General features: G+C 29.4%; 2 protein-coding genes across 5 annotated transcripts; both read left to right on the top strand.

The window, feature by feature from the left end:
- Positions 1-7101: 7101 nt before the first annotated feature.
- On the top strand, positions 7102-10296 carry LOC108346213 (transcription factor bHLH57). 3 transcript variants are annotated; one of them, XM_017585226.2, is made up of 4 exons: positions 7102-7251; positions 8258-8866; positions 9219-9641; positions 9946-10296. In XM_017585226.2, exons 2-4 carry the CDS (start codon positions 8369-8371, stop codon positions 10036-10038), a joined length of 1014 nt encoding a protein of 337 aa, XP_017440715.1. In that variant the 5' UTR covers positions 7102-7251; positions 8258-8368; the 3' UTR covers positions 10039-10296. The 3 variants fall into 3 exon arrangements, with proteins under 3 accessions (XP_017440715.1, XP_017440713.1, XP_017440714.1); XM_017585224.2 differs by lacking the exon at positions 7102-7251 and adding an exon at positions 7279-7795; XM_017585225.2 differs by lacking the exon at positions 7102-7251 and adding an exon at positions 7854-8141.
- A 13602-nt stretch (positions 10297-23898) lies between these two features.
- Positions 23899-27403, top strand: LOC108346370 (protein CURVATURE THYLAKOID 1B, chloroplastic). Of its 2 annotated transcripts, none has more exons than XM_017585451.2 (6): positions 23899-24192; positions 24492-24556; positions 24647-24733; positions 24861-24923; positions 26864-26901; positions 26990-27403. In XM_017585451.2, the coding sequence occupies exons 1-6, from the start codon at positions 24036-24038 to the stop codon at positions 27045-27047; spliced, it is 468 nt and encodes a 155-aa protein (XP_017440940.1). In that variant the 5' UTR covers positions 23899-24035; the 3' UTR covers positions 27048-27403. The 2 variants fall into 2 exon arrangements, with proteins under 2 accessions (XP_017440940.1, XP_017440939.1); XM_017585450.2 differs by having other exon boundaries at positions 23902-24192; positions 24453-24556.
- The last annotated feature ends 106 nt before the right edge of the window (positions 27404-27509 follow it).

The following is a 27509-nucleotide window of genomic DNA, read 5'->3' as shown; positions in this document are numbered from 1 at the left end:
ACTTTGATACCATTAGTGTAACGTCTCAATTTTAGAAGCTTACAACTGATAAAATAAAACGTTATAAAATTGATAAAACACAAGAGATTTGTCTCAAACATAGATATAGTATTAATATAGTTATGTAAAAGAAAATAACCACAATAATAAATATATCTAAAACAGCTAAACATAACCACTAGATAACCAAGAAGAAACTCCCCAACATCACCTTCCTCCACGAGAGACGCTTCAACACCTATCTCTCATCTACTCACACCGATAAGGTGATCATTTTGTAAAAGAAATAAACAACACAAACAAGACAACAAAGAGACAATAAGATAAGTTAGAGTTAAAAAGAAAACATCGTCATAGTATTTCATCATATAAAATACTAGATCACCATTTATAAAGTACTAAAAACTATAAAAAAACATACATAGAGTTGACTCAATTATCCAGATACATGTTTTGACTAGAGTCTCACTATAGGTGTGCACTCGTAGTAGTATTTATATTATTCAGAGTCATAAACAGAGGGGTTATCACCCTACTCACGAAACTTTTCACGCCTAAGACCAAAAGTCCAAGGTAAATACCTTTTATCGTTCTCTCCCCCATCCCATTCATCTCTATATGAGTTGAATGACTAGTAGTATATCAGGATATACTTCATTTATGAACTCCCATATGTCAAGCATACACTAACATCGTCAAGACATATAATTTCTCCTTGAATTTTTTTCAATATACAAACCACACATCGACATATCAAAAGTTGTCATATATATTCACGCAATCATTATACTCACAAGCAACATTAAGTATGATACAGATACAAACAACCAAAAACATGGAATTTAGACTCGTGCTTAGCGACAACTCTGGTAGTCAACGACATTCTTCCTCGAAAAATGGCTCACTCAACAACACCATCCAGTCACTTAGCGAACTAGACATAAAAATGGTTCCAGACCGGAAGTGGAAAATGACACTTAATGGTACTCTATCACCGCTCAACACCAGACCATTCGTGAAGTGGCCACTCAGCGGTGAAAGTTGACGCTCAACACTTTGAAGCATAATTGCTTCCAGACTTGCACAAGTTAACTTGAGCTCAACGTCGCACCAACATCGCTCAATGCCATATCAGGAACTTGCATATTCTAATATGTGATTTGGGAACCCAGAGACTTGTTAAAATGATCAAATGGGTATTCCTAACTTAGTGTTTGATTCAAAAGCAGTTCTTAATGTCAGAATGAATACCAACTTGCTCAAATGGTCAAATCCCTTAATTTTTCTCAATCACCATAGTCCAAGCACAACCAACACTTAGTTCAAGCAATTAAACATACCATACCATTCAACACAAAACAACAATTATGTTCAACATACCAAATTCAACCAACAATATCCTACTCAGGCACATTAAAACATCTAGCTTCCCTTACTTAGGATCAAACAACTTTTAAGAATCTTAAGACATCTCCAATAGCTCAAGGAACTCTATTTGCTCCTACAAACCACGTAAACATGTTATGGTACACTATTAAGATCACTGGTCAACATATAGTCTTGTAAAAAACTTAGATGACACATATAAAACACAGATGACTCACATGCAATGGAAATGAAACAGACCAAAGAAAAGAGAAAAAATTAACTTACTCTTTTGCAAAAATAGTCAGGCAAACTTGAAGATCTCGTCTTAAAGATCACTCATACAGTCTTTGATCTTCAAACAGATGAACAAGAAGTGAAAACTTTCAAAGAAAAGTAAAAAAACTTTAAAAAAGTGATTTATAGAGAAATCATATATTTTTAAATAATAAAACTCGTTTATAGAAAGACCATTTATATTAAAATCTTTTAATATTAAAATCGTGAAATCTCAAAGTTTTTAAAATACCACCTTTAAAATATTATTTTCTATTCTATAGAAAATATGTATTTATTTATTTTTACTTTAATTTATTTTATACAAAACTTCTTCCTAAAAAATGGATGACGTTCCCATAACTTTTTTTTAATGAGTGTAAAAAGTTATAAATGAAAACATAAGTTCAATGATATATTTAGTTGTAGGTTTATCTTTAAAAATGTTAGTCAATTTTTTTTATCCACTAGGATAACGATTATGGTTTTGTATCCTATATCAAGTAATTTCATCATTTAATAAAATTTATTATTTTCATGTAATTTTTCCAAAAAATTACAATGAGTAAATTGTAGAAAAAATATGAAATTAGGTAAATGATATTTAAGAATATAAATTTATTTTAAAAGAAGTCGTATTTCACAAATATAATTTTAACTTTTTCATTTTTTACTTTATAAAAATCACATTTAACGTACATGATTTTATGTTATATAATTTTTTTTCTGAAATTGTGTTTGATAAGTACATTTTATATTTTCTTACCGTCAAATATGATTTTTACTTTTTTGTTTACAGTGAAGTCTAGTTTAATTTGATACAAGTTTTTTTTTAATTTTAATTTATAAGTCTTACTTTTATTCAATAAGCAAAATCCCATAAATTTATATTTTAAATAAATTTTAACCAATAACTAAAAACATGTCACAAAGAATTTATTTTAAATATGCTATGAAATCCAAAACGTCAAATATATTATCACTTCTCCGTTAGTATGTACAAGTGTAGGAGGCTGTTACCAGTAGAGAAGGAAATGCAGAAAAAACTGAAAATCGCCTTATACGACATACACAATAAATCATTGTAGAAGAGTGTCCGCATGAATGGCTAAGAACCATGCATCTATGACGGACATTGGATTTGCATGCACATGCTTTGTCTTTATTTGAGATTTTTTTTTCAAATTGAAACTCTATATAACTGAGTTGGAGATTTTCTGCAAGATCTTCATATATCCTTAACACTCACAACACCAGATAACGTGTGTAGAATTTGAGGCCAACTATTGTTGTCCCATGTTCCACAATTCCTACATTCATTCATAAGTGGTTAATAACATGTTATCCAATTCTACCATATGCTTGCTAAATCAACTTCCCTCCACACTTTTTCTATCTTATCTTTCAACTTTCATCTTCCACTTCTACAAACTTAATTAATAAATAAACTTAATTATTAAATGAGATTTCATAAAAATAAGATAAATTTATAATATATAAATAATCTTATCTTAAAGTTCATTAAGTTGATTTTGTAAAATTAAGTTAAATTTAAAATTTAGTATTGTGATCATTTAAAAAGTTTATCTTACTTAAATTTATTGTTTTTAAACATACTAAATTATATGAAATCAAATTATCTATAAATATTTAATTTTAAATTTAACATGTATATTGAAACATAAAAAAATATATTGGAAATCTTATATCAATTAAAAATAAAATAAATTTATAATATAATAAAAAAATGTAAATTTTATCTTCTATATCAATCTAAAAGTAAGTTTAGTTTCTTTCTTTAAAATCATATTCTTGATTATAGCTTCAAGATGTGCATCATCATATATAAATGATAAGGTAGTCCTACATGTCTCCCTATACCAATTATTATTCGCTATTTGGTTTCTTTACACAACAAAATCAAGCATTATTCTATTTTGTTCCATTAATTTCATTGTTTTAAGTATCATATTTCATGTTCATACATTATCCTGACTCATTTGTTAAAATCTTAAAATTAAGTATTTTCTTGACACATACACCGATCCACAACCATTAGGTCCACCTTATCAAGTTTGCTATGAAATGTTATTTTTGTATTATTGATTAACTAACTATAGCCAAAACAACTTTCAATTGTGAATATATATCAGATAAAAGCAGAATAGTTAAAAGTTTAAACTGTAAACTACTGGTAAATATTCATTTGTTGAGATATAAATAAGTTGTGTTTTTATATTTTTTATGCTTGAAATCTTATGATTACGAAAAAATCAAAACACATTCTTGGAAAAATGATTCTATCAAAAAACAAAACCATGTTCAGACATAATGAATGCTATATCTAAAAGCTGGCTGCTGCTTGGACCCAGTCCAATATTTATTTGGACCAAAATACACAGATGTGGGCCCTTACATGAGTCAACTTCTATAGGATTTTTTGGATTAATGATAATAATTTAGATATCTTTCTAAACCAGACGATTTCCTCAAATATAAAATTTTAATTTCTCTTTGTTAGAAACATTTTAAAATTAAGCTATTTTTTTTAAAAAAAAATAATATTATATGATTACTTTGTTGTTTCTTCTGTCATAAGGTGAATGAATATTATTTAAAAATATTTAAAAAAATTACTTAGTCTTTTAGCTAATTATGAACACTAACATAGTTTTAATATAAGCAGAAGGTTACTATGAATCTGGTTGGATTATTGTAATATAATGTGCAGGAAGAATGGATATAGAATATATATAGTGTTACATAGAAAAGCATGAACAAGAACGATAATTTACCTTGTACTTGCTCCCTTTGCTATCCATGAGTACGATAAATTGATTTCAACAACTCAGCTCAACTATGTCTTTTGGTCTCAAAATCAATATTTCATTTAGAAATTTAAAAGTGAGATAGTAAAAAAAAAAACAAATAAAGAAAGAAAAACAAAATGAGAAATAAAATTATTTAGATTAAATAAAGAAGAATGAAAAGTAAAAATAGAAAAAAAAGTTATGAACGATAAAATAAAATAAAAATATGTATTAATTGTAAGATTTATAAAGTAATGAAAGGGTACTTATATTGAAAATCATATTTTGTTAAATATAAAGAAATGTTTAAAAACTTGTAACTTGTTTTGACTAAAAAAATTTGTTCTAATTTTTTAATAGAATAATAGTTTATTATTTCATATTTGTGAGTATTTTTATTTTTAAAATAGTATCATGTAAAAAAATTTAAAATATTACTTTAAGTTGAAATAATTTTTAAATTAAAATAGAAAAAAATTCTAATAAAATTGAGTAAAAGTAAAATTAATATTTTGGAAGAACAAATTAAATAAACGTGTTACTGAAGTATAGAAATTTAAATTAGTTAATTTTATGTTGGATACATTGATATAATTATACTACTTTAAATAATTAACTTAAAGTCATGTAATACTAGATACTAGCAGGATAAAAGCAATTTTTCATACATAGAAAATAATTGATGTAAATTATAAATTAAATAAATTTAGTAAGAATTTTATACAAAAAAGAGAAGTACACTACAATTATCCAAGAAAAAAAGAATGAAAATAATATATAAAAATAAATTAATCATAACAATTCGAATTAAAACAAACAATTGAAAAAATAGAGAGTCATATTTATGTTTATTTTGAAATGTTTTGAAATTTATCAAATTAGTATTCAATTTAATAAACTATTTGATGAATTTTATTAATTTTTTAGCGAATATTCAAATTTCAAGTATTTAAACTTTATCCTACTCCTTGAATATCATGACAATTTTATTTTATGCAACATTAAAGTTGACCTTGTAGTTTCCTAGTCCCAACACCCTCATCACTATTTATAGGGCTTTCATCCTTAGGATATTGTTGATGATTTTGGTTAACTTTATCATTGTTAAACACCATTAACATTAATGACATTTATATTTTTCAATGATACTTCATTAAACTAGTTTGACCACCTTAAAGTGGTTAGATAATCAAATTCAGTGAGAATTCCATTTGAATAAAACATTCAATGACATTCTTATTAAATAATCATAAACATAGAGAAAGATAAACAATGAATCCCATTAATAATATCACTCTATGCAAATCCACTAATATCAGAAAACAAATAACTTATTGTATCTCATTTATTCTTCCTATTCCTTTACTTATTCATTTTATTTTTTTATCATGTCTATCAAACTATACTATCTAAAGGTTCAACAATATTTATGTAATTATGTTTATCAAATAAGCTATTCATGTTGTCTCATCAACCAAACATAACTTTATATCATCGGATATTTTATGAACTAGTGTTCCACTAAGACATGGTATATAACAATAATTAATATAATAAATGCAATAAAAGTTATACAACATAATATAACATGAGAAAATAGGAAACTAAACACAGCATAAAAAAATAAAAATTTTAACAATACAAATAAAATATTTAAAAAAATGTTTTCAATTACAATAGAAATTTGCAACCAATAGCATAATTAATAAAAAAAGTTATAAATTACAAAAGTCAAATATGACAGTTTTTATCACCAGCTCAAGTAGTGTAGTGGAGCTTCGATGTATAACCTTCAACTAAAGCTACATCACACTAGAAACAAGAGGAAGTAAGGTTCAACACCGAAGCTTCACTGTCATAGACACGAAGAATGTTATTGATGTTCGTATGCGTTCAAACTTGTGCAACAACTCTTTGGTCAAGCCTTGACATTATCAAAGCAAAAGAATATAATGCTTTGCAGATATTAACTTTAGAAAAATTTTGTGAAATAATATGAAAGTATTTTCACATGAATGAGTTCAATCAAAGCAAAACAATCAATTGTCCAATACTAGAATGTCTTTCGTGACATCTCATATAAGTTTGACTTGAATGAGAAATGGTAATAGATATAATAATTTTTTTCCTTTACTTTCTCTACAAATAAGTAGAAGCCAAACACTCATGATCATTCCAAATTTTTAGATATAATGTATAAATTTTAGTGATAGAAACAAAGTAAAAAGTAATGTCGTATTGATAATTAATATATTTGGTATGCTTGTGTTATATTCGTTCTGAAAACCCTTAAAATCCATTTCTGTAAACCACACTATTTGAAAAGATTTCAGGCTACCTTGAAACTAAACGAGTTACAACATATTACGAGTGTCATACTCTATAATATTGGAATGTGACCATCACTTTTTTAGCTATTAGGAGTATGTTTGAATTGTGAAATACACATTGAAAATGGCGTGATTGAGAAAATAATAAAAATATGATGTATGCTATGTGATTTTGTTCTTATGTGTAACTAATATTGACCTGAATAGGAAATTGGACATGATCCATCATCATCATCACCACGCAGACCACACAATCCATAGAAGGCCTTTCCAGAGCTGCTTCTTTTTCTATTTTCTAAATTATTAAAATCCTCCCTGGCTTTGCCGTACTTTCTCTCTCATATGTCATGAGGGAGAAAGAGAGAGAAGAAAGACATAGAAAGGTGGGAGAGAGTCCCACAACTGTCTGTCCCCGCTGCTGGACAAAACTGCCACCGCCAATAATGCTTGGGACCTTGTAAACCAGACAAGTAACTCCTTCCCTCATACACACTCTCTCTGACACACACTCACTTACCAACTTCTCACAATACTGTTTCAAATGAATGCATCATCTCATTGCAAAGCATATCTCTTGTAACCCCAGTTGAGAAGTTTCCACCTTTCATTTCTTACCACATCCCTCTCTAACTCTCTTCCCATATCATCCCCTACTTTCTACTTCTGCTTCTGTTGTGTGACCTCAAACTTCTTCAAAGCACATTATTTATTGTTTCTATTATTATTAAATTATTATTACTATTCTCTCTCTCTCTATATATATATATATATATATATATATAGGCTATAGCAAAGCCATCAGAATATATTGCGGGGGTGTTAGTTACTCATATGGGGTCTCGCTCTGCTTCTCCTTAGGGATTACATTTATTAGCATTCTTTTGTTAGTATCACTACCATACGGAATGTTGGTCACCCTCATAGAGGCCTAAGGTAGCAGCAGCATTTAAGACCACATACTTTGATCACTGCTCAGCTTTGATGGAGAGGCTCCAAGGACCCCTCAATTCCTATGTATGTGTTGCTTACTCTACTGCTACTACTATATTATACTTCTAACTAAAACTACTATTTTCTAATTTCTACTTACTTTCCTTACTCTCCCATCCACACCTTTCCTTTCTTCTTCCTTTTCCTTTTTCTTTTCATCCAACCCCATTTCTGGATACAAGAAAAGTACTGCATTTACTCTTCAAAACGCTTGCATTAAATGCACCATTGTGTTACTATTTTTCTGAAAATACATCTATCTGCTCCCTTCTTTGACATTCCTCTTTAGTTCTTCTTTTATTGCTCACTTTCCTGTATACACTCACTCTCTTCTCCATTCTGACCCAACCCCAACACCATTAATGAAACCGTATATTCCTTCCTTCATTCTTTTTAATTCACTTGGGTGTGAGAGTGAACTAAAACCCATACCTCATTCTCTTGCCATTATTTCTCACTCCGTGTGTTAAATTCTCTCTCTTGCAGTTCATTGGAGACCCCCTGGGAGTGAATTGTTTGGACCAAGTTCTGGTTGACGAAGAGACCCTGAGACTAGAGGAGGAAGAACAGCTTCTGATATCAAGTTTAGAGGACAAGATGCCTTTTCTTCAGATGCTTCAGAGTGTGGAATCCCCACAGTTTTTCCCTTTGAAAGAACCAAACTTTCAAACACTTCTGAGGCTGCAGCACATTACGAAACCATGGGAGGGAATGGCCTATGTTCCAAGAATGGAAGCACAAGTTCAAGCAGCATTGGAGCTAGAGAGTTGTGTGACACATGACATGTTGGAGATGCAGTCACCGGTGAAGTCAGAAAGCAATGAGCTCCAACACCCACTTTCATTTTCGTGTGTTGAGAAAGTGAGCTATGAGTGCAACCAGGAACCACACAAAGTATCACAATCATGCCCCAAATCTCAGCCAGCAACCACAAGGGAAAGGCGAAAGAGAAAGAGAACAAGGCCAAGCAAGAACACGGAAGATGTGGAGAACCAACGCATGACCCACATTGCTGTTGAACGCAACCGGCGGCGCCAAATGAATGACCATCTCAGTGTTCTAAGGTCCCTCATGCCTCCTTCCTATATTCAAAGGGTATGCACTGTATGCAATCAACTTTTTGATATGTGGAGTCCAATTGTCAACCCCATTTTCTCTAAGTAATTTTTTGTTTGTTTACTCAGGAGAATGGAGTTTTATTTTGATAATTTAGATAATACAAATTTATGTTTAAGATTTACAACATAAATCCCTGAGGTAAAATTTCAATTCAGACTGGAAAACAATATCCATACTGACGAAAGTTTTTTCCCTTTACAAGTCCCTTTTCTTGCTTTATCCGTGCTAAAAATCCAACCTTTTTCAGTGTGGGAAGCTGAAAAATATTGTCTTTGTTTTTTACCCTTTTTATTGATACTGATGTATTGGATCATTATTCATGGGGCAGGGTGACCAAGCCTCAATAATTGGTGGTGCAATAGATTTTGTGAAGGAGTTGGAGCAGTTGCTTCAGTCCCTTGAGGCACAAAAAAGGATGAGAAAGAATGAAGAGGGAGGTGGTTCTTCTTCCTCGGTGTTGTGTAAGCTCCCTCCAACACCGTCATCTTCATCACCACATGGCTATGGAATGAGGTCATCAGCTAGTGAGGAAGTGAGCTGTGGAGATGAGATGAAAGCAGAAAACAAGTCAGAGGCAGCAGATATAAAAGTGACTTTGATTCAAACCCATGTGAACTTGAAAATTGAGTGCCAAAGGAAACCAGGGCAATTGATAAAGGTCATTGTTGCTTTGGAGGACCTAAGGCTTACCATTCTGCACCTCAACATCACCTCCTCAGAGACTTCTGTCCTTTACTCCCTCAATCTCAAGGTATTACTATGTCTTTTCACCTCAATTGTTTTATTTTTAAATATGGTCAACTCTACAAAGAGGAATCAAGTCAGTGTACTATTATTTTCTGACTTGAAATCTAAGCAAAACCTGCCTTCCCTATTTCCAACATTGTCTACAATTATAATTATAATTACAGGAAGAATTTATTTTCGGACCTCTAGTAAATCACTATTCATTTAACATTAGTATATTCTTTGACTGTACTACACTCGAACTTTTTCCTTTCTTTAATTTTGAGTGACAAAATAATGGATTTTGGCGTGGTGTGGTAATAATGCAGATTGAAGAAGGCTGTAGCCTACTTTCAGCAAGTGACATTGCAGAAGCAGTTCATCATATATTCAACTTCATTAATGGAGCTAGACACCACTAGCTCTCCAGTCTTAGGGAGTGGTTGCAGAGGAATAAAGGACGAATCATTGCAAGGAAGATGGGGAAACGGGGAACACAGGGCATTCATTTCTTGTCTTCATATCAATATGATGTGTATAATGTTAGGTGGTAGCTGAGAGAGATAATAGATGATGATGGTACTGCAGGGAGGCTAAGGCATGTGATATATATTATTGTTTGCTGCTCAAACGGTTACTCTTGTGTTGATTTAATTAAAATGTTAGCTTTTGTTGTATAATGTTGTGGTGAATTCTTGTTAACATGTTTTGAGAATTTGGATATGAAATGTGGTGGGGGATAGAGGGTAAGGTCCATGAGAAGAAGGAAGGACCCACTTTGAAAATTTTGGAGTTCTCATCATTACGAATTACTAGGAGGGGAATGATGCTTCTCTTTTTATATTGACTTTGCGTGATAGCCTTATACTATAAAAGATGTTTCATAATATAAATGCTCACTTTCTGATGGCTTCTTTTCGGCCTCCTCCAGTTCATGCCAGCATCATCCATTTTGCCATTATCTAACCAAATAAATCATTCACCATACTGCAACCAACCAAAGAGAGATAAAAAAGAGTGAACTTTTTATAAGTTTGTTTAGTTTTGTCATATAAACAAACAAGCAGGTATAAAAGACTGAACTTTTTATATCGCATGTTTACATACAAAAACAACAAAGAGAAGTGATCGAAAAAAATATCAACTTTGTTCTGATAATAGTTGGAGAAGTTATAATTGAAGACCATCACGATATTCTCCTTGAAACGACAGAATGTACACTTGGGAGTTATATTGAAATAATATGGTATTTATGTTACCTATGATTAAGACATAGATGATAAGGACATATCCATAATATGTAAATAAAGGTTATATATATGTACGATGGTATTCTCAGAATCTATAATTTCGTAAATTCAAACTTATTGTCGTATTTGTGAACAATCCCTTCATCCACTTCACAGACCCGTGTTCTAATTAATGATGGTTAACATAATAACAAAACAACACTGTCCATATAACAGAAACACAGCAATGCAATTGTTAGAGACAGGAAAAGAACCAAACGTCCATCATCATGGTTATGGTTTTTTTTTTCTTGTGATGCAAAACAGAGAAAGCATTAGTATTTTGATGGTTTCAGAAGAAGGGCATAGTGTGTTTGCATTGTGATGGAAATGAGAGAAGAGTGAGATTGAGAATGAAGTAACGATAGGGAGAGCCATATCAGGCGAGACAGAGGATGGCTAGAAGCCTTGTTAAGAGCAGTTCCAGGTTTGAAAATGGGTGTTTTGGTGTGACAGGGTTCGAGCATTTTTGGTGATTAGCATCATTGGAGGCAAGGAAAGGAGAAAAAAAGAAAAGAAAAAAGAAGAGAGTGACGTGGTGGAAAATTAGCTATGGTGAAAGGTGTTTGACGAGAAGGTGTGTGAAGGGTAGGGTGAAGTCAACATAATGATGAAGGGGCAGTCCCTATCTCACAGCCCCACATCACAGAACTCTGTCTTTTCTCTCTCACTCATCAATTTATCATTATAATATAATATATTTGTCTCTCCCAGAAAGAAAGTTTCATTCTTTTTTAAATTTGGATCAGATAAGTTTCAAAGTGTTGAAGCTCAAATACTTGTGTAAGCTGTAATGAACCAAAGGGTGTTGTCTTGTTTAAAGTAATGAAGCTTTGTTAATGGTATGAACCAAAATCCACGGTGAAATATAAAATTAGAGAATGAAACATTTGTCTTTCTCAATGGCAGTGTGAAAGAGAGAGAAAGGGATAGAATGGCTTAGAGAGGAACAAAAGTAGCAGCCATCCCCATGTGCAAGTGTGTCAGAAGGACAAAACCACCCTCTCCTTTTCAGGCCCAACCCCAGCCTCAGTCCTATTCATTTTTGGTCCTTGGGTTGCTGGTGCCTACTGGTGTACCTCTTTTCCCATTGTTCATGCCTTTCTCTCCTTACCTTTTTCTCTTCTTTTCTTCTTTTTTTTTCTTCTTTTCCTTTGTGTCTCTAAGGACTATAACCCCATCATCATCCCTTCCCAGGCCACTAACTTTTTCTTTCTCTCTTCTCTTCATTCATCACTCATCATTACCACCTTTGCTTCTTCTACTACTGTACTGTTCTTCATAATCCATTACCTTATTTAGATATTAGAGTTCACCAAGTCAAGCCACGCGCATACAAAGACAAATTTCTTGGCTGGTCCAGTTTCAGAATACCATCATCGATACTTATACTTAATGTTTAATTAGTAATTTATTTTTATTTTTAACTTTTGTTTTTTATTTAGTTAAATTGACATTAATATAATTTAAAAATATTAGACGTTGAAATTTAGATTTATTATATATTAAAATTTAAATTATTTTTATATTTTAAATTTATTTAATTTTAGCATATAACATATTTAGATAAAAATAGATATATTTAAATTTTGATAACCAAACTATATATATATATATTGTTCTAATTAATTACCAATTCATTATGGATCGATAAGAGCTCTGCAACCGTTAAGCAAACATGGCAATGATCACGGGTTTTATGTACACAATTTTACAACTTTTCCTTAATTTTTCTGTGATATTGACACAAAGGAGAAAGTTAAGATTAAAAATGCAAACTTTTAAATCTTCTTATCATATCTTTCTATTAATCATCTTACTTACCTTAAATGTTATTCCTTTTTATGTTTGTAAGGCATTGGATATGTTTTACCTTTTTGTGAACCATAGGAATAGGAATGTAGAATGTGATCTTTGAAATAGATTGTAAAATGATAGTAGATAGAATTCTTTAACCAAAGAATGATGTACCTAAATTTGGTGTCATCCTTGAACATCATAGGCATATGTTCACTTTAAATCTAAACATTAGAATTTGCTTTTGTAAAAGACAATCCCTAATAAGGATGGCTATATATACTTCCTATCCTAGTCCCCTATTCTACTCTAACTTGCATTAACACTTCATAATAATGTCATGGTAATTATACAATTGTTTCTGTAAAAAAATTATTTTTTATTTATTTAATGTTTTAATATAAATACTAAAAAGAAATGTGATGAGACTTGTAGAAAGACATAATGTCTTTTTTTCTTTTTCTGGGTGAAGTAGCTTCCCTAATTAAATGTCCTCCATCCAAATTATCAATTAGAAATGATAATGGTTTCCACAGAACTATTCGATCTGAAATAAAAATAAAAGTACATTTGTTATTTATCCGAAATATGAACATTTGTAGATGTTTATAAATATTTAATAAACAATATATTTTATAATTTTTTAAAATAAAATTTTAAAAATATAAAAAATATAATATAAATTAAATTTTAATTTTAATTAAATTTAAAGTAATAAAATATAAATTAATTTTACTTTTAATTAAATTTTAATTTTAATTTTTATAAATAATAAATATCTGCATTTACAAATAATTTTATTGTACTAATAAATGGATATTAAAATATCTATTAATTAAAGATAATAAATATCTATTGCAAATTTTGTGTACAAATGTGCCCAAAGAAGTATTTATGCCATCCTATTATCAACCATGAGATAAAGAATTCCATTGACATTACATTACTCAGTTCTCAAAGGCAAGAATTACATATAAAACATGACAACTTTTCTGAAAAACTCGTTCAAACAATGTTTTATTGCAAAGAATAATTTATAAATTATAGGAATCTTGCTCTGCATGGTACCACAATGTCCTCGGGCAACGCAAACTTTGACATTAATGAACCCAGAAGAAGGAGAAATGGTCAGAAGTTCTTGGACTAAGCAACTTTTTTTATCGGAAAAGAATAGACATCCTTCGAACTTCACGCTGATTAGTCTCGTATTTTCATTCTATCATTAGTATGATTAATGTATAGGATATCCAAGAAGAAGAGCACATTTTTTCATATAGTAACTTTTTTTAAATAATTTTATCAATGAGAAAGTTATAGGATTAAATATATTATTTACACAACTTTGACCTATTTTAATGTGCTGTTAAAAATAAGCAGCCAACTTTTTCTAAATAAAAATCTACAAAATTTTAATTCTTCTATAAGTATTTATTTTTCTAATTTAAACATGCTATATCCAATGGAGAAAAGCATTCTTTCCGGGCTTTTCTTTTTAATACTATTTTAGCAAGAAATAAATCAATTAGAAAACAAAAAAACTTTACCAATGCCAAGTTCAACTATCAAACAAAAAGCTAAGAACTAGGATTGCCCAAATCTAATTAACTTGGGTATTTTAATTTTACCCTTCCAATCATTTTGATATAGAAACATTTTACTATATACATCCTTTGACATCTCTATCTACGTATGATAAAAAAAGACACACAGAAGTAGCATTTGCAGTTCAACCAAGTACTTTTTGAGCATAATTTGGTAGATTCGAATTTGGATTTTACTTAATTATGTGGTTTACATAAACTAGCTAAAACCCATGGTAGGTGTTGGTTTAGCTATGATAACTCCAACACCTATAACTATGGCTAATGGTTTGGACCAAAATCAGAAGGCATGGCAATGAGTTATCCTCTCCTGGGACCGCACTACGACCATTTTATCAGAACCAGAATCTGTGCATTATTGACCTTCGTACACAACACTGTTCTTCTTCTTCTTTTCATTATTGTGCTTTGTTACTTAGCACTGGTTACGTGACTATATATATGTGCATAATGCATGTATAAGACTACGTTCTTCACAGGTTGGTGATGGAGATGGGACAATGCATAAAATCAAAATCCATTTTTCTTCTAGACAAAAGAATTAATGATGATGTTAACGTTCCTTCTTATCTTTATTTTATTTTTTTTGTAAAACAACAATGGATAATTTCTATTCCCATCCTTTAACCACCAAATTCAAACTAATTTTGATCCACTGACAACTTATACAGGTGTTCGACACAGTACAACTTCATGTTTGGTTTAATCTTGCTTTATCACCAATCACTTCTATTTTAGCTAAGATTGATGTAAGTTTAAGTTGAGAAAAACAAGTCAAATTTGAACTTTGGTGATTTTTTTTTTCTTTTTTTCTAACTTATACTAATTTTCTTTGTAATTAAAATCCAAGCCTACCAAGTTACAAATAATCTTTGTTGGAACAATTGGTTTTAGAATGAATTTAGATAAGTTTTATAGGCTTAATTATTATTTTAGTCTCGTTTGTTTTTGTCTTTATATTCCCTTTGGTTCATTTTATTTGTCTGTTCAATTAATTCCATTTTAAGTTGAACTTTGTTTTTTTTTTCTAATTTATTAAATTTGCTCATTCTATTAATTTAGATACGATACAAGAAAATTATTGAATGATGATTAATTAAAAAAAGTAAAAATTAATTATTATATTAACTAAATTGAATATTATTTTATAAATAAAATTATTGTTATTTAAAATAATCTTTATTATGAACAAAAATATATAATTAATTGTGTCATAATCTAAATTGATTACTAATATTAACATAAGTTATCAATTTTTTAATTACTTACTATTATCCAATTCTAAATTAGTTTCTAATTAAGACTAATAAGTAGTTAAAACTTTGAACTTTCACAAATCACTTCTGTTTTAGCTAAGCTTGACCTAAGTTTAAGTTGAGAAAAACAAGTTAAATTTGAACTTTGGTGGTTATTTATTTATTTATTTTCTAACTTACTAGATTTCTTATTCAAGCTATTTAGATTACAAGTATTACAAATTATTCTTTTCCTTGTAACAAAAATCTAAGCCTACTAGGTTAAAAATCATCTTTGTTGAGACAATTGGTTCTGGAAAGAGTTTGGATAAAGTCTATAGGTTTAATTACTGTTTTGTTTTCAAATTTCTTTTCGTCTTCATCTCTCATTTGGTCTTATTAAATTTATTTATTTTGTTTAATTAAGTTTTATTTTGTGTTAATTTATGAGGGGGTTTTTTCTTCTAATTTACCAAATTTACCCATTCAATTAATTTAGATACTGTATAAGAAAATTATTAAATAATGATTAACTCAGAGAAAAATAATAATTAATTATTATATTAACTAAGTTAAACATCATTTTAAAAATAAAATTATTGGTATTTAAAATAATTTTATTACTGATAAAAATATACAATTAATTTGTGTCAGAATCTAAATTAATCATTAATATTTGTTACCAAATTTTTAGTTACTTATTATTATTATTCGATTATAAAAATAACTTTTCCAACTCTATATTTATTAATTGTGACTTTGGTTGATCTTCAAATTGTCCTCAATAAGAATCTTCAATCTCGTCATTGAAACTTAATATGAAAATATATAATACGAGTCTGCAAATGTTTTGTTATGAAACAACTCAGACAAAATTTAAATATATGATCATTAATCTAAATAAATTTATTTTAAACATTATTATAAACTTTGCCATCATATATATAATCATTCATCACAATTAAACATAATCACATTTTTTTTTTCTTTACAGGACCCTTGGCAGTGAAAAATGTTTTCATCATAGATTTTATAACAGTTCAGATAATGTTTTCAAGACTTAAAATTTATCATCTAGAAAGCATTTTATTTTTACGATTTGTTGATAACTTCAATTATCAAATTAAGATTATGTGATATGTTATATCTATCGTGAAGACATTGTATAATTGTATGATTTAATGTCTATTTCAGCCGTTATAAAAATAATATTGAAATATTAAAATAATTTAATCATTTAAAAATATATAAGACATTTAGATTATTTATTATGATCAAAACTTAAAACTGAAAAGAAGATCTTCTAATAAGGTTCAAAGGGTTTAATATAATTGTGGCAACTCACATAGCAGAAAGGAATGGATTAAAATAATTGAATAGATTGGGGTGATGGAAAAATTTGTCTAAAACTTGTCTCTGAAACGTTGACTCGTATAATGTTTTTAGTGAGTTTGGTAGTGCGTGCCATTGTTTTTGGTAGGAAGGAGGATACATAGATAGATAGTGATGAGAGAGAAGGCTGACAAAAGAAACACAAAGGTATCTGCAGCAGCTCTTATTGTGGTTGATGTGTGTTTTGACAGAGTCACCAAAATCTTAATAAGTTCCAAAGCTAAGATTGATATGCAAAATTGGTAATTCAGGTAAACAGTGTTGGTACGATGGAGCACGAGCAGGAAGAAGAAGAGCCAGATCTAGCTACTTGTCTTAGGCGCTTCAAATTCCAAAGAGAACCTTTCTGACCTTGCTCTCTTCCATCAACGTGAAAAGATAAAAGTCTCATTAGGCTTTGTTTTGTGTGTTTGTTTGTGATGTGTGTTTGATAAAGAGTATTAGGACGTGTGAGTGTGGGGGAGAGAGGTCAGAGATTCGAATCGTGAGGTATGCAGATCATTGCCAGAGAAGCAGAGATCCTCTCTCAGACTCATCGGACTATGGTTTTCAGGAACCTATTATCACTACATTTTTATCTCTTCCATTCTAACTTTTCTTTAGGATCCAATACTAGTTAACCAATGTTTCAACATATATTAACAAAGATACTTGATGACAAAATATATCAATATGCGCATATAAAATCGATGTTAGTACTTCCTTATAATAAATATTTGCTAATATTCATTCATTATGTAAGATATTATATTAGAATTATAATATGATAATAATTTTTTTACAATAAATTATCTGTTATTATTTTATTAATTTATATATTTAAAATAGATTAATCACAACTATCACATAAACGTTATAAAAAAATGGTTAAAAAAACATTTTACATTATATTATTCGTATTTGTATACGTTACTTTGTTAAAAAATTGAAATTAATATCATACTTCTGGTTGAAAAGATTTTCCGATAATCAACTTATTGCTAATTACGTCACACTAAATAATATTTTCTTCAGCACGGGTTTCAGTCCACTAACATTGTGCGCCGACGCATGCTTCAGATTAAAGGTAGTTTTAGGCTTTACTTTGTCTGTCAAAATGCATAAGTTCAGACTACAAATTTATTTTAAAATTATTAGGCACAAAATTCTTATATATATATATATATATATATATATATATATATATATATATATATATATATATATATATATATATATATATATATATTTAAATGTATTTCTTAAAATATGTTACATAATTCTATATAGGCTAAAATCTTTTTTCTTTCTGTTAATTCTTATAAAAAATTTAATTCTTGATTTTAATTTAATTATTTAATTTTTAAATTGATTTAATTAAGTTGTTTTATGTTAAATTTTATTAAAATTTAGATATCAAATCACTTCATAAAAATATAAAATTAATTTAAATAATTAAGTTTTTAAAATCAAATAATTTGATATATAAATTTTAACATAAATATAACGTTAATATAAGGAAAATAACCTAATTAAATTATTTAAAAAATTAAAAAATTAAACTGAATCAAATAAAATTTTGACATCTAATTCAATTTTTTTTATATAAAAATTAGAGGACAAAAGGTTTTGGCCTTTACATATTTTGTTTTACCTTGTACCTTTATTCAAATAAAAGTAGTGAATGATCATCTCCCTCACATCTTTCTAACTCTATTTTCAAATTTAAAATTTCAAATTTTTTTTCTCTCATATCCATCTTTTCTATTATAGGTGACTAAAAATCATTTACTCTTAAATTTAATTTTCTTAAATAATATCTCATATTTAAACAAAGCCACCTGAAATAAAAGATTATATAATAAGTATGTATATTAGAAATATATCAAAATAAAATTCAATGTATTAATATATAAAATAATAAAAATATAACAATAAATAAATTTTAATTCAACAAAATAAAAACGGTACACTAAAATTCCGCACTTTTTAATTATTCTTCTGATATTTTAAATAATTATTTTTATCAGTTAAAAGTAACGTACCAAAATAAAGTTGTCATTTTTCATCTGTTTGCTTGGAAACAATATGTTAGCTGACAGAAAATGTAGAAGTGATGAATGTCCAGTTTAGAAGAAACTATCACGTAATTTTACACAATAATGAATCCCACAATCAAAAATATTTTGATAATGTGGTCCACTCATTAATAATACACGATAAAATTTTAGTTCGAGAGTTTTAAAATATGGAAATGCTCTGCAACTAAGAGCTTGGTTTAGTTAATCGGAAAGAACTGATTTAAATAATTAAAATAAATTAAAATTAACTTGTATCCAAAGCAGTATATTGAGTTTCTCCTTTTTACATTGACGTTGGTACAGACATAATATGATGTGTAGAAACAGAGATATTGTTTGGTTGAGGAGAAAGAGGAAGAATGGAAGAACATGGCGGGTTAGAAGATGTACTGAAAGTATTGTGTTGAGGCGTGTAAGGAAGGGCAAGCGTGAGTGATGAGATCATAGAGAGTCTGTGGAGGAGAAGGAAGAAAATGATGATGGGATTTCTGTTTAATTTGCATGTGCCATGGTGGATATCAAGTTTGAGCAGAAGACAAAATACAGTGGTACAATGGGGACTCATGAGAGAGAGAGACGTGGTCCTGTGTGTGTGTGTATATATAGATTACATGCATGTAAGTAAAAACAGCAATGTCGTTTTCACCTTTCAAACGTTTGAATTATTTACTGCCACTCTTCGTTGATGTTGAAGTTGCATTCGTCCTTGCAACTGCTTTGGTCTGCAGATCTTCTTACTCAACAAAAAAATGTGTTAGCTGTCATATATGTTTCTTCTAAACGTAGGTGAAATCATCGAATATTGATGACCTAGTTATATTCATTTCTGTGGCTTGTTATTTCAAAACTACATACTCATTCTAACGTGTAAATAGTTAAATGTAGAGTGAGACCAGTTAAAATATTTATTTCCGATGAATTTTAGTTAATAATAGTGTGTTATATTTTGGAAGGTATGTTGTTACTACTTTGTTTTTGTATAATACGTAAGAACAAATTTAATTCTTACTCCTAAAAATGTTCATATATATAATGACAAGAAAAGATTTTTTTTGTATTCCTCACTTTATATATATATATATATATATATGGTTTACTAACAACTGTTTTTCAGTTGATACATTTTAGCAATGTGTATCGGGTTCTAATAGACAAAAATACTTTTATATATCATGGATTCTAAGTTTTAATGTTAAGGGTATTTTAATAATTTTCATTCTCAAAACTAAAAAAAAAAAACCCTCAAACCTTTACTCATCTCTCTCATTCCTCTCAACCATTTCTCTCTCATCTCTCTCACTCCAACATTTTCTCTGTCATCCATATTGTAGTCCCAATTGAAAAAATAAGAAATACTTGTCGTTAAACAATTTGCCTTTGTAAAGAGTTGAGTCATTGACATATTCACCTTCAGACAAAGGTTCATTCAAGATCTCTTCAATTTCACCATCTTCACTAACCTCTCTAATTTCATCATCTGCATATGTTGAATCATCATCTCTAAAAAAAACCCTTCAGGCCAATTACCAATTCTTCCGGATCTCATTATGCTTGTGAAAATTAGATAAACTTATATATGACAAAAATTATAAAATGAAAACTCATTATAAAATCATTTTTTGTAAGAAATTGTTTAACAACGAATGTTTCTGATTTTTTCCAACCCAATTACCAATTCCTTTGATGTCATTATGCTTGTGAAAATTAGATAAAATTAGATAAGACAAATTATAAAATGAAAACTCATTATAAAATCATTTTTTTGTAAGAAATTGTTTAACAACGAGTATTTCTGATTTTTTCCAAGTCAATTACCAATTCTTTTATTCTTGTGAAAATTGGATAAAATTATATAAGACAAAAATTATAAAATGAAAACTCATTATAAAATCATTTTTTGTAACATTGATTAACGTCAAGTGTTCCTGATTTTTGAATTGGGACTACAGTAGGGATGACAGAGAAAAGGTTGGAGTGAGAGAAATGAAAGAGAAAGGGTTAAGAGGAATGAGAGAGATGAGTAAGGGTTTGGGGTTTTTTTTTAGTTTTGAGAATGAAAATTATTAAAATACCCTTAACCTTAAAACTTAGAATCCATGATATATAAGGGTATTTTTGTCTACTAAAATCCGGTACACATTGCTAAAATGTATTAATTGACAAACAGGCGTACACGCGTTAGCAAACCCATATATATATATATATATATATATATAATATTTTAAGTCTAATTTCAAATGAATTAATATTTTGTTTGTTTGATAATAATGTACAATTAGTAAACAAATTAAAAGAGTATTGAATATAGATAATAAAGAAGAAATATCTACATCAAAATAATTCTTTAAATAAAGGTGAAAATGAAAAGGAAGAGGAGAGTTTGAATGTTTTATCTTAAAAAATTTCACATTTTTTTTACTATAATATTTTAGTGTCCATCGAAATCGATAAGGCAACTAATATTGTCTGATTAATATCTTAATTATTGATCAAAATAGACAAGAGGTAATTAATATTGTCTGATCATAATATCAATTGTTGATCAAAATCAACAAGAGGTGCTTAATATCATATGATCACGATCTTTATCGTTGATCTAAAATGACAAGAGAGAATTAATATCATCTTACCATAATCTTTATAAGAGAAAATTAAATAGTCAAATAATGTTGATCAATGTAAAATAATTTAACATAAAGCAATCATTATCATTCAATTATAAAAAGGATGGTAAAAGGATAATATTTTTTTATCATTATGTGGTATATTATTATTTCTTCTTTAGTAGAAAAAATCACCAACGGAGAATCATGGTGAGATCATAAAAGGATCATCTTGTTTTGTTGTGTTATATTTTCATACGTAATGAAGGTGAGGATAAAAGAACGTTTATAGGTAAACTAAAATTTATACGAGAGATTGAAATACAAATCGTGATTAAAAAAATAAATATAAAAAATATTTATGTACTATTTCAACTTCAATTAATTCTTTTCGGGAGTCAACGTGCAACTTTTTATTTAATCCTATAGTTTGGCAAAAGGTTGATGAAACTATGTAGTGTTAGACCTAATACTGATTATGTCAATCCCTCTCTATCTTATCAACATTTCATTTATATGATAAAAGTCTACACTTAATGATTAAATTATGATATTGGCATTATCTCGACAATAAACAAAAAATATTCTTATACAAATAATGTTTTAAATAAAAGTGAAAATGATGGAGAAGACAACAAATATTTTACTTTTAAGGATTTTTATACTTGGTTAGAACGATTAACAACTTATGTTATTGATATATTTCTTTATTTTGGTCAATATTTAATTAAGACTCATGAATTTTCAACCTAATTTTATGAGTCTCAATCAATTTTAACCAATATTTAATAAATATTTGAAAAATCTTATTAATGAATACCTAAAATATTCGCTAACGAATTAGTAATAGAAAACTTTTAAGGAGTATTTTCTTAGTTAAGAATGTGCAGTAATTTAAATACAACGATTAAATTTATATTATGTTTAATCTTTAAATTAATGAATGGTGTGTTACAAGTGTATGTGTTATATGGGTGATGAGATAACACAGAATTTCAAACCTACTTAAGCTTGTTTAGACTTCAATGTAATTGAAAATAATAATAACAAATTAATTAAGACTGTAATATATTAACAACTTTTATATTTTATACAATCACTCAATCATTATGCATATTATTATTTTATTTCAAAAAATTGTTTATTATATATAATATTTTCTTATTAAAAGAGGGTTATGTAATAATATATATTGTTGTCAAATCGTTGTATAATAATATATAATTAGATTGGGTAATGATATAATATGGAAGTTGTCATATATCATCACAAAAGAAAGTGAGAGTTGAACTTTTATTATATTTTAGCCACAATTAATTGGAAAATCAAAATTTAAAATAAAAAGGGAAATCAAAGGAGGGTGAGATTGGGAAGTAGAAGGTGCAAAGAGTAACATTTCTCATAAAAGCACACATTAGTTTTTTTTTTTCTTTTTCATTCTATGTTCTCGTTCTACATCTTTGTTCAAAACTTAACAAAGAAAAAAAAAGGAAAAAACTTGCATGGGTGGACTTTTGAGATTGTTGGGAGATTTTTTTTGTAACTTATGATGAATATTTATGATTAGGTGTTTTTATTTTCAAAGTAGAAGTCCTTTGGTATTTTTAATTTATCATCTCCTTCAAGTTATATTTTGTTAGAACATAAGGAATCTATGTAAGGAGTTTCAAATTTTAACTAACAATAAGATTGTATAATGAAAACTATTGTAGATAAATAATTAGGATGATTAAATTAGCAAATAACTCAACTTTACTTGTAAAAGAATTATTGTTTGTATTAACGTTGTTAATTTCATATTATAGTTAATTATTAACATATTAGTTTGTTTACATATATTTTCAAAAAATTAGATAGAATGGTCTGGTGCTTTAAAATTTGATATGATCCTAATAACTAAATGTTGATTCCGAGATTAGTTTTAAAGTAGTGCTATGAACATTGATTTTGTAACTCTTTCTAAGAGTTTATTAAAGTATAATTTGAGGTAAAATAAATACTCCTAGATATATCAATTTCATGATTTATTTCAGTTTAATTGATTCATTCGAAAAACTTGAGTGTTATACTGAATATTGGAAATAAAAAGGTTTCGGCCTTGCAGAAAACAGAAAATCAGAAAATCTTAAAGCATTTTGGGTTCAAAAAGCCCAACCAGGAACCTCCTATCCTCTGAAATACCATAAAAGCCTATCTTGCAGCCATGTCAGCACACACTATCCATAAGAAAAGAAACGAGTGGTTGTGCTGCAACTCCAACACTGATTTTGCAAATTATCAAACGCCAGTGAAATTAAGACAGAAAAAAAAATTAGAAACAGAAGAAACATATCAATAACTTAAAGCCAGTTTCTGACACCAAAGAAAAAGGAAAGGAACTTGATCCATATTCTGTCGTGGACTTGAGAGTCTTTCATAGGACAGTAAATTCCAAACACACCAATGGCTTCAACCTCTTCTGCTCTCACTGTATCCTCTTCTTCCACACTTTTTGATGGCAAGGCTCCAAGGCACTCACCACCTCTTTCTCCACAATGTGTCAGCCTTCCCCTTCCCCATTTCCACTCTCAAAACCGTTCATGGAAGACCACTGCTTATAGTAAGTTATAATCACTCTACACTGCACACTTGTGAATAGTATGTTAGAGATCCCACATTTTGGTTTGTAATTTAGCAACAGTAGTTGGTATAAGTTGGAGATATGCCTCATTTTATGATATAGTTTTTGAAGTTAAGTAGGAATTCAAATTCTAAGATGGTGTCAGAAATTAACTATTGAAGGTTTATTCAAGGTAGATAACTTTTAAGGTTAAGTTCAGGATGGTACCAGAACTTGTTTTAGTGATGATTGCTTTTCAGATGGCAAGATTGCTCGTAATGTTATTGCAATGGCCACAGGAGAGGCACCGGCCGAAGCTTCCTCGACTGAGGTGCCAGAGATTGTCAAGACTCTTCAAGAAACTGTAAGAGTCTTTAGTTTGTTTAGTGTGTATTTTGAGCTGGAGTTTTTTCTGTGTTTCTGATTTGAATTACTTGATGTTTGTTGCATATAGTGGGACAAAGTTGATGATAAGTATGCAGTGAGTTCACTGGCCCTGGTTGGTGTGATTGCATTATGGGGCTCAATTGGATTGATCTCAGTAGGTTATCTAAAAGTTTGTTTTGGATTCTTTGATTGATTATCATTGCCTGGTATTTACAAATGGAAATTCTTTATGATCATGTGTTTGAGACTGTCCTAAGCAGTAACTGTATCACTTGTAACAGGCAATTGATAGGCTTCCCTTGATTCCTGGGATTCTTGAGATTGTAGGCATTGGCTACACTGGGGTATGTGATATATACTTAGATTTCTGGTTTGGTTTGGTTACACTGTTATAATGCTTATGAGAATGAACTTATGGAAGAAAAAAGAACACAGATAAATTTATGTAACTTAAGTTAATCCTAACTCAGTGTCGTTTCTTGCTACGTAATCCTTTCTAATGCCTTGGTTTCCACTATCTCCTTGTAAATGGTTCAACAAATACAGTATAGCAAAAACCAGAGGGGGTTTTAACAATTGCACATACATATTGATGGGATTTTTTTTTGAGAGTTTATTAGGTTTAAACTAATATAAGATATTGACATTATTTTAACCAAAATCCTTAAGACATTAATGAGATTTTTAAATGATTCAACAAATACAATGTAATGTTGGAAGTCTTAGACTAAAAATAGTACTAATTTAGAGTATATATGTGAGTACAAACCTCACCTTTGATAGTAAACTCCTAGTTAGATTTGGCCAAAACTAGAAGGAAAGCCATAGAGGTGGTCATGGATGAGTGATTTGTGGAACAATGGTGGAAGGTGAGCTAAGTGTCTCCCAATTTTGATGGTGTTATGGATGACGGAGGTGGTGTTTGTGATGCTCTAAGAGAGGTTGTGTCAATTCTTGGAGGAAGGTGGCTAGAGAAGGCCACTTGGGTTTATCTAGCCCAGGGTGACCTAATAAGAGTAGTATGACTCAAAATTGACAACATAACAATACTCTAAATCAAAGATATTTACAAGAGTGGAAGACACCTTTATTTATAGGCTAAGTGTGTCTCCAAAATTGTAGAAGCTAAATCTAAACAATCCACCTTGGCTAGCTTGAAGAGCAAGAAGAAAATCCTTTCCATTAGGAGGAAGAAAAGTGGCGAAAAATTCTCTCCAATGAGAGAGTGACATATGACCACTACCTATAGAAAATTTTCTTCATTCCTAGAGTGACATGTGACCACTAACTAGAAAAACACACCAAAGGGAGAAGGACACATGGCATGACCGTCCACCCCTCCTTGCCCACCAAGTTAGCTAAAAATGTTGACCTCTTAGTCAACACATGGTTTTGGATGTCCCACCTTGGTCAACATTGAGCCTTGACCCTTTGTTAACTTGAGTGGTCAAAAGCCTATTCTACTTGGCCCAAAATATAGGGTCCAAAATAAATTTTACACTTCTAGATCCATAATACAAAGCCTAAAAAAATCTTGGACTACTTGGCCAAAAATACAATATCCAAAATTATTCTTACTCTACTAGAAGTTTCATGATGGTCCAAGATGACCCGAGATAGAGTCTAGGCCCATCTTCCATAGATGACTCCAACGCTTTTTGAATGTGTTTGGACATATTGTTACATGGCTAAGGGATATGCCATCAACCTTACAAGCCGGTTTTGTGAGGTTGAGTTAGGTTTAAAGTCTACTTCTTAACATTGGTATTAGAACTATTGTTAGAGTTTGTCCTAGTGAGATTTGTTATTTGTTAGACATATTGTTCCACGCGCTATCAGACTGCTCTCAGACCACCCATCAATCTCTAGAGTATATAAATAAGTATAAACTTCATTTTGAAATCAGTTTTTTAAGATTGAGTATTTTTTAAGATTGAGTTATACTTAAAATCCACTTCTTAACATGTAACATAATAAAAAACTTTAACAATTACACACACATTGATAGGATTTTTAAGACATTTTAGGAGGGATTGACTTGGGTTAAATTATGTATGCATGACTTCACTCCATGCATATAAGGTGTCGACACTAGTTTAAACTAAAATCTTTAAGGTATTAAATGTATAAGTCTTTCTTTTTATATATAGTATTTAATTTTATGATTTTTATTTAACTTAAACTCATACTTATTCTCAATCACATATTTAAGCTTGTAAATTGTAGTAGAAGATTCCATTTTCATGAAAATCTGTTATTCATTTTCTCTGTTTTTCTTTTGCAGTGGTTCGTATATAAGAACATAGTTTTCAAGCCAGACAGGTGAGCATAATTATTCTTGAATAATTTCCTACAATTTGGTGCAGTGAATCATGGATAGAAGTTTTAAACCTGTTTAATGGAATTCCAGGGAAAATTTGGTACAGAAAGTAAAAGAAACATACAATGAAATACTCGGGAGCAACTGAAAGAGGTAGCAAAATGCTGAGATGATGTAGGCATGAAAGGATCATATCTTTAAGCTTCCTGTTGAAGATTTCATCATGCTTCATTTTATGGCCATAAGCTTCTGACCATACTTTATCCCAAGCACTGTGTGTACGAAAAAGATTGTATCATTTTATATATCTTAATCCACTTTTAAGACAGCTTCATTTCCTCAATTATCTGTAGTGGTTGGTTACAAGGATAAGAAAAAGCAATTGAGTTCATCAAGCTGAATTCAATGACTTTGAAAGAATTTTTTATGAGCCTATTTGTTATCTATCTGCATGCAACTTGCTTGCATACTACCTATTTGATTTTATTACGGTTCATAATTTCATATTGTTAGCTGTGTTGGTATTCTCAATTAGCTTAACATCGACCTTCCGCTGTTTGATTCCTTCCATTTTGCATTATGAAACATAAGGTGCAAGAAGCTAATAGGT

Source organism: Vigna angularis, chromosome 9 (genome assembly GCF_016808095.1).
Source record: "Vigna angularis cultivar LongXiaoDou No.4 chromosome 9, ASM1680809v1, whole genome shotgun sequence".
NCBI lineage: Eukaryota > Viridiplantae > Streptophyta > Magnoliopsida > Fabales > Fabaceae > Vigna > Vigna angularis.
Note: the sequence above shows the minus strand (reverse complement) of the source record. Positions and strands in the feature narration are given on the sequence as shown.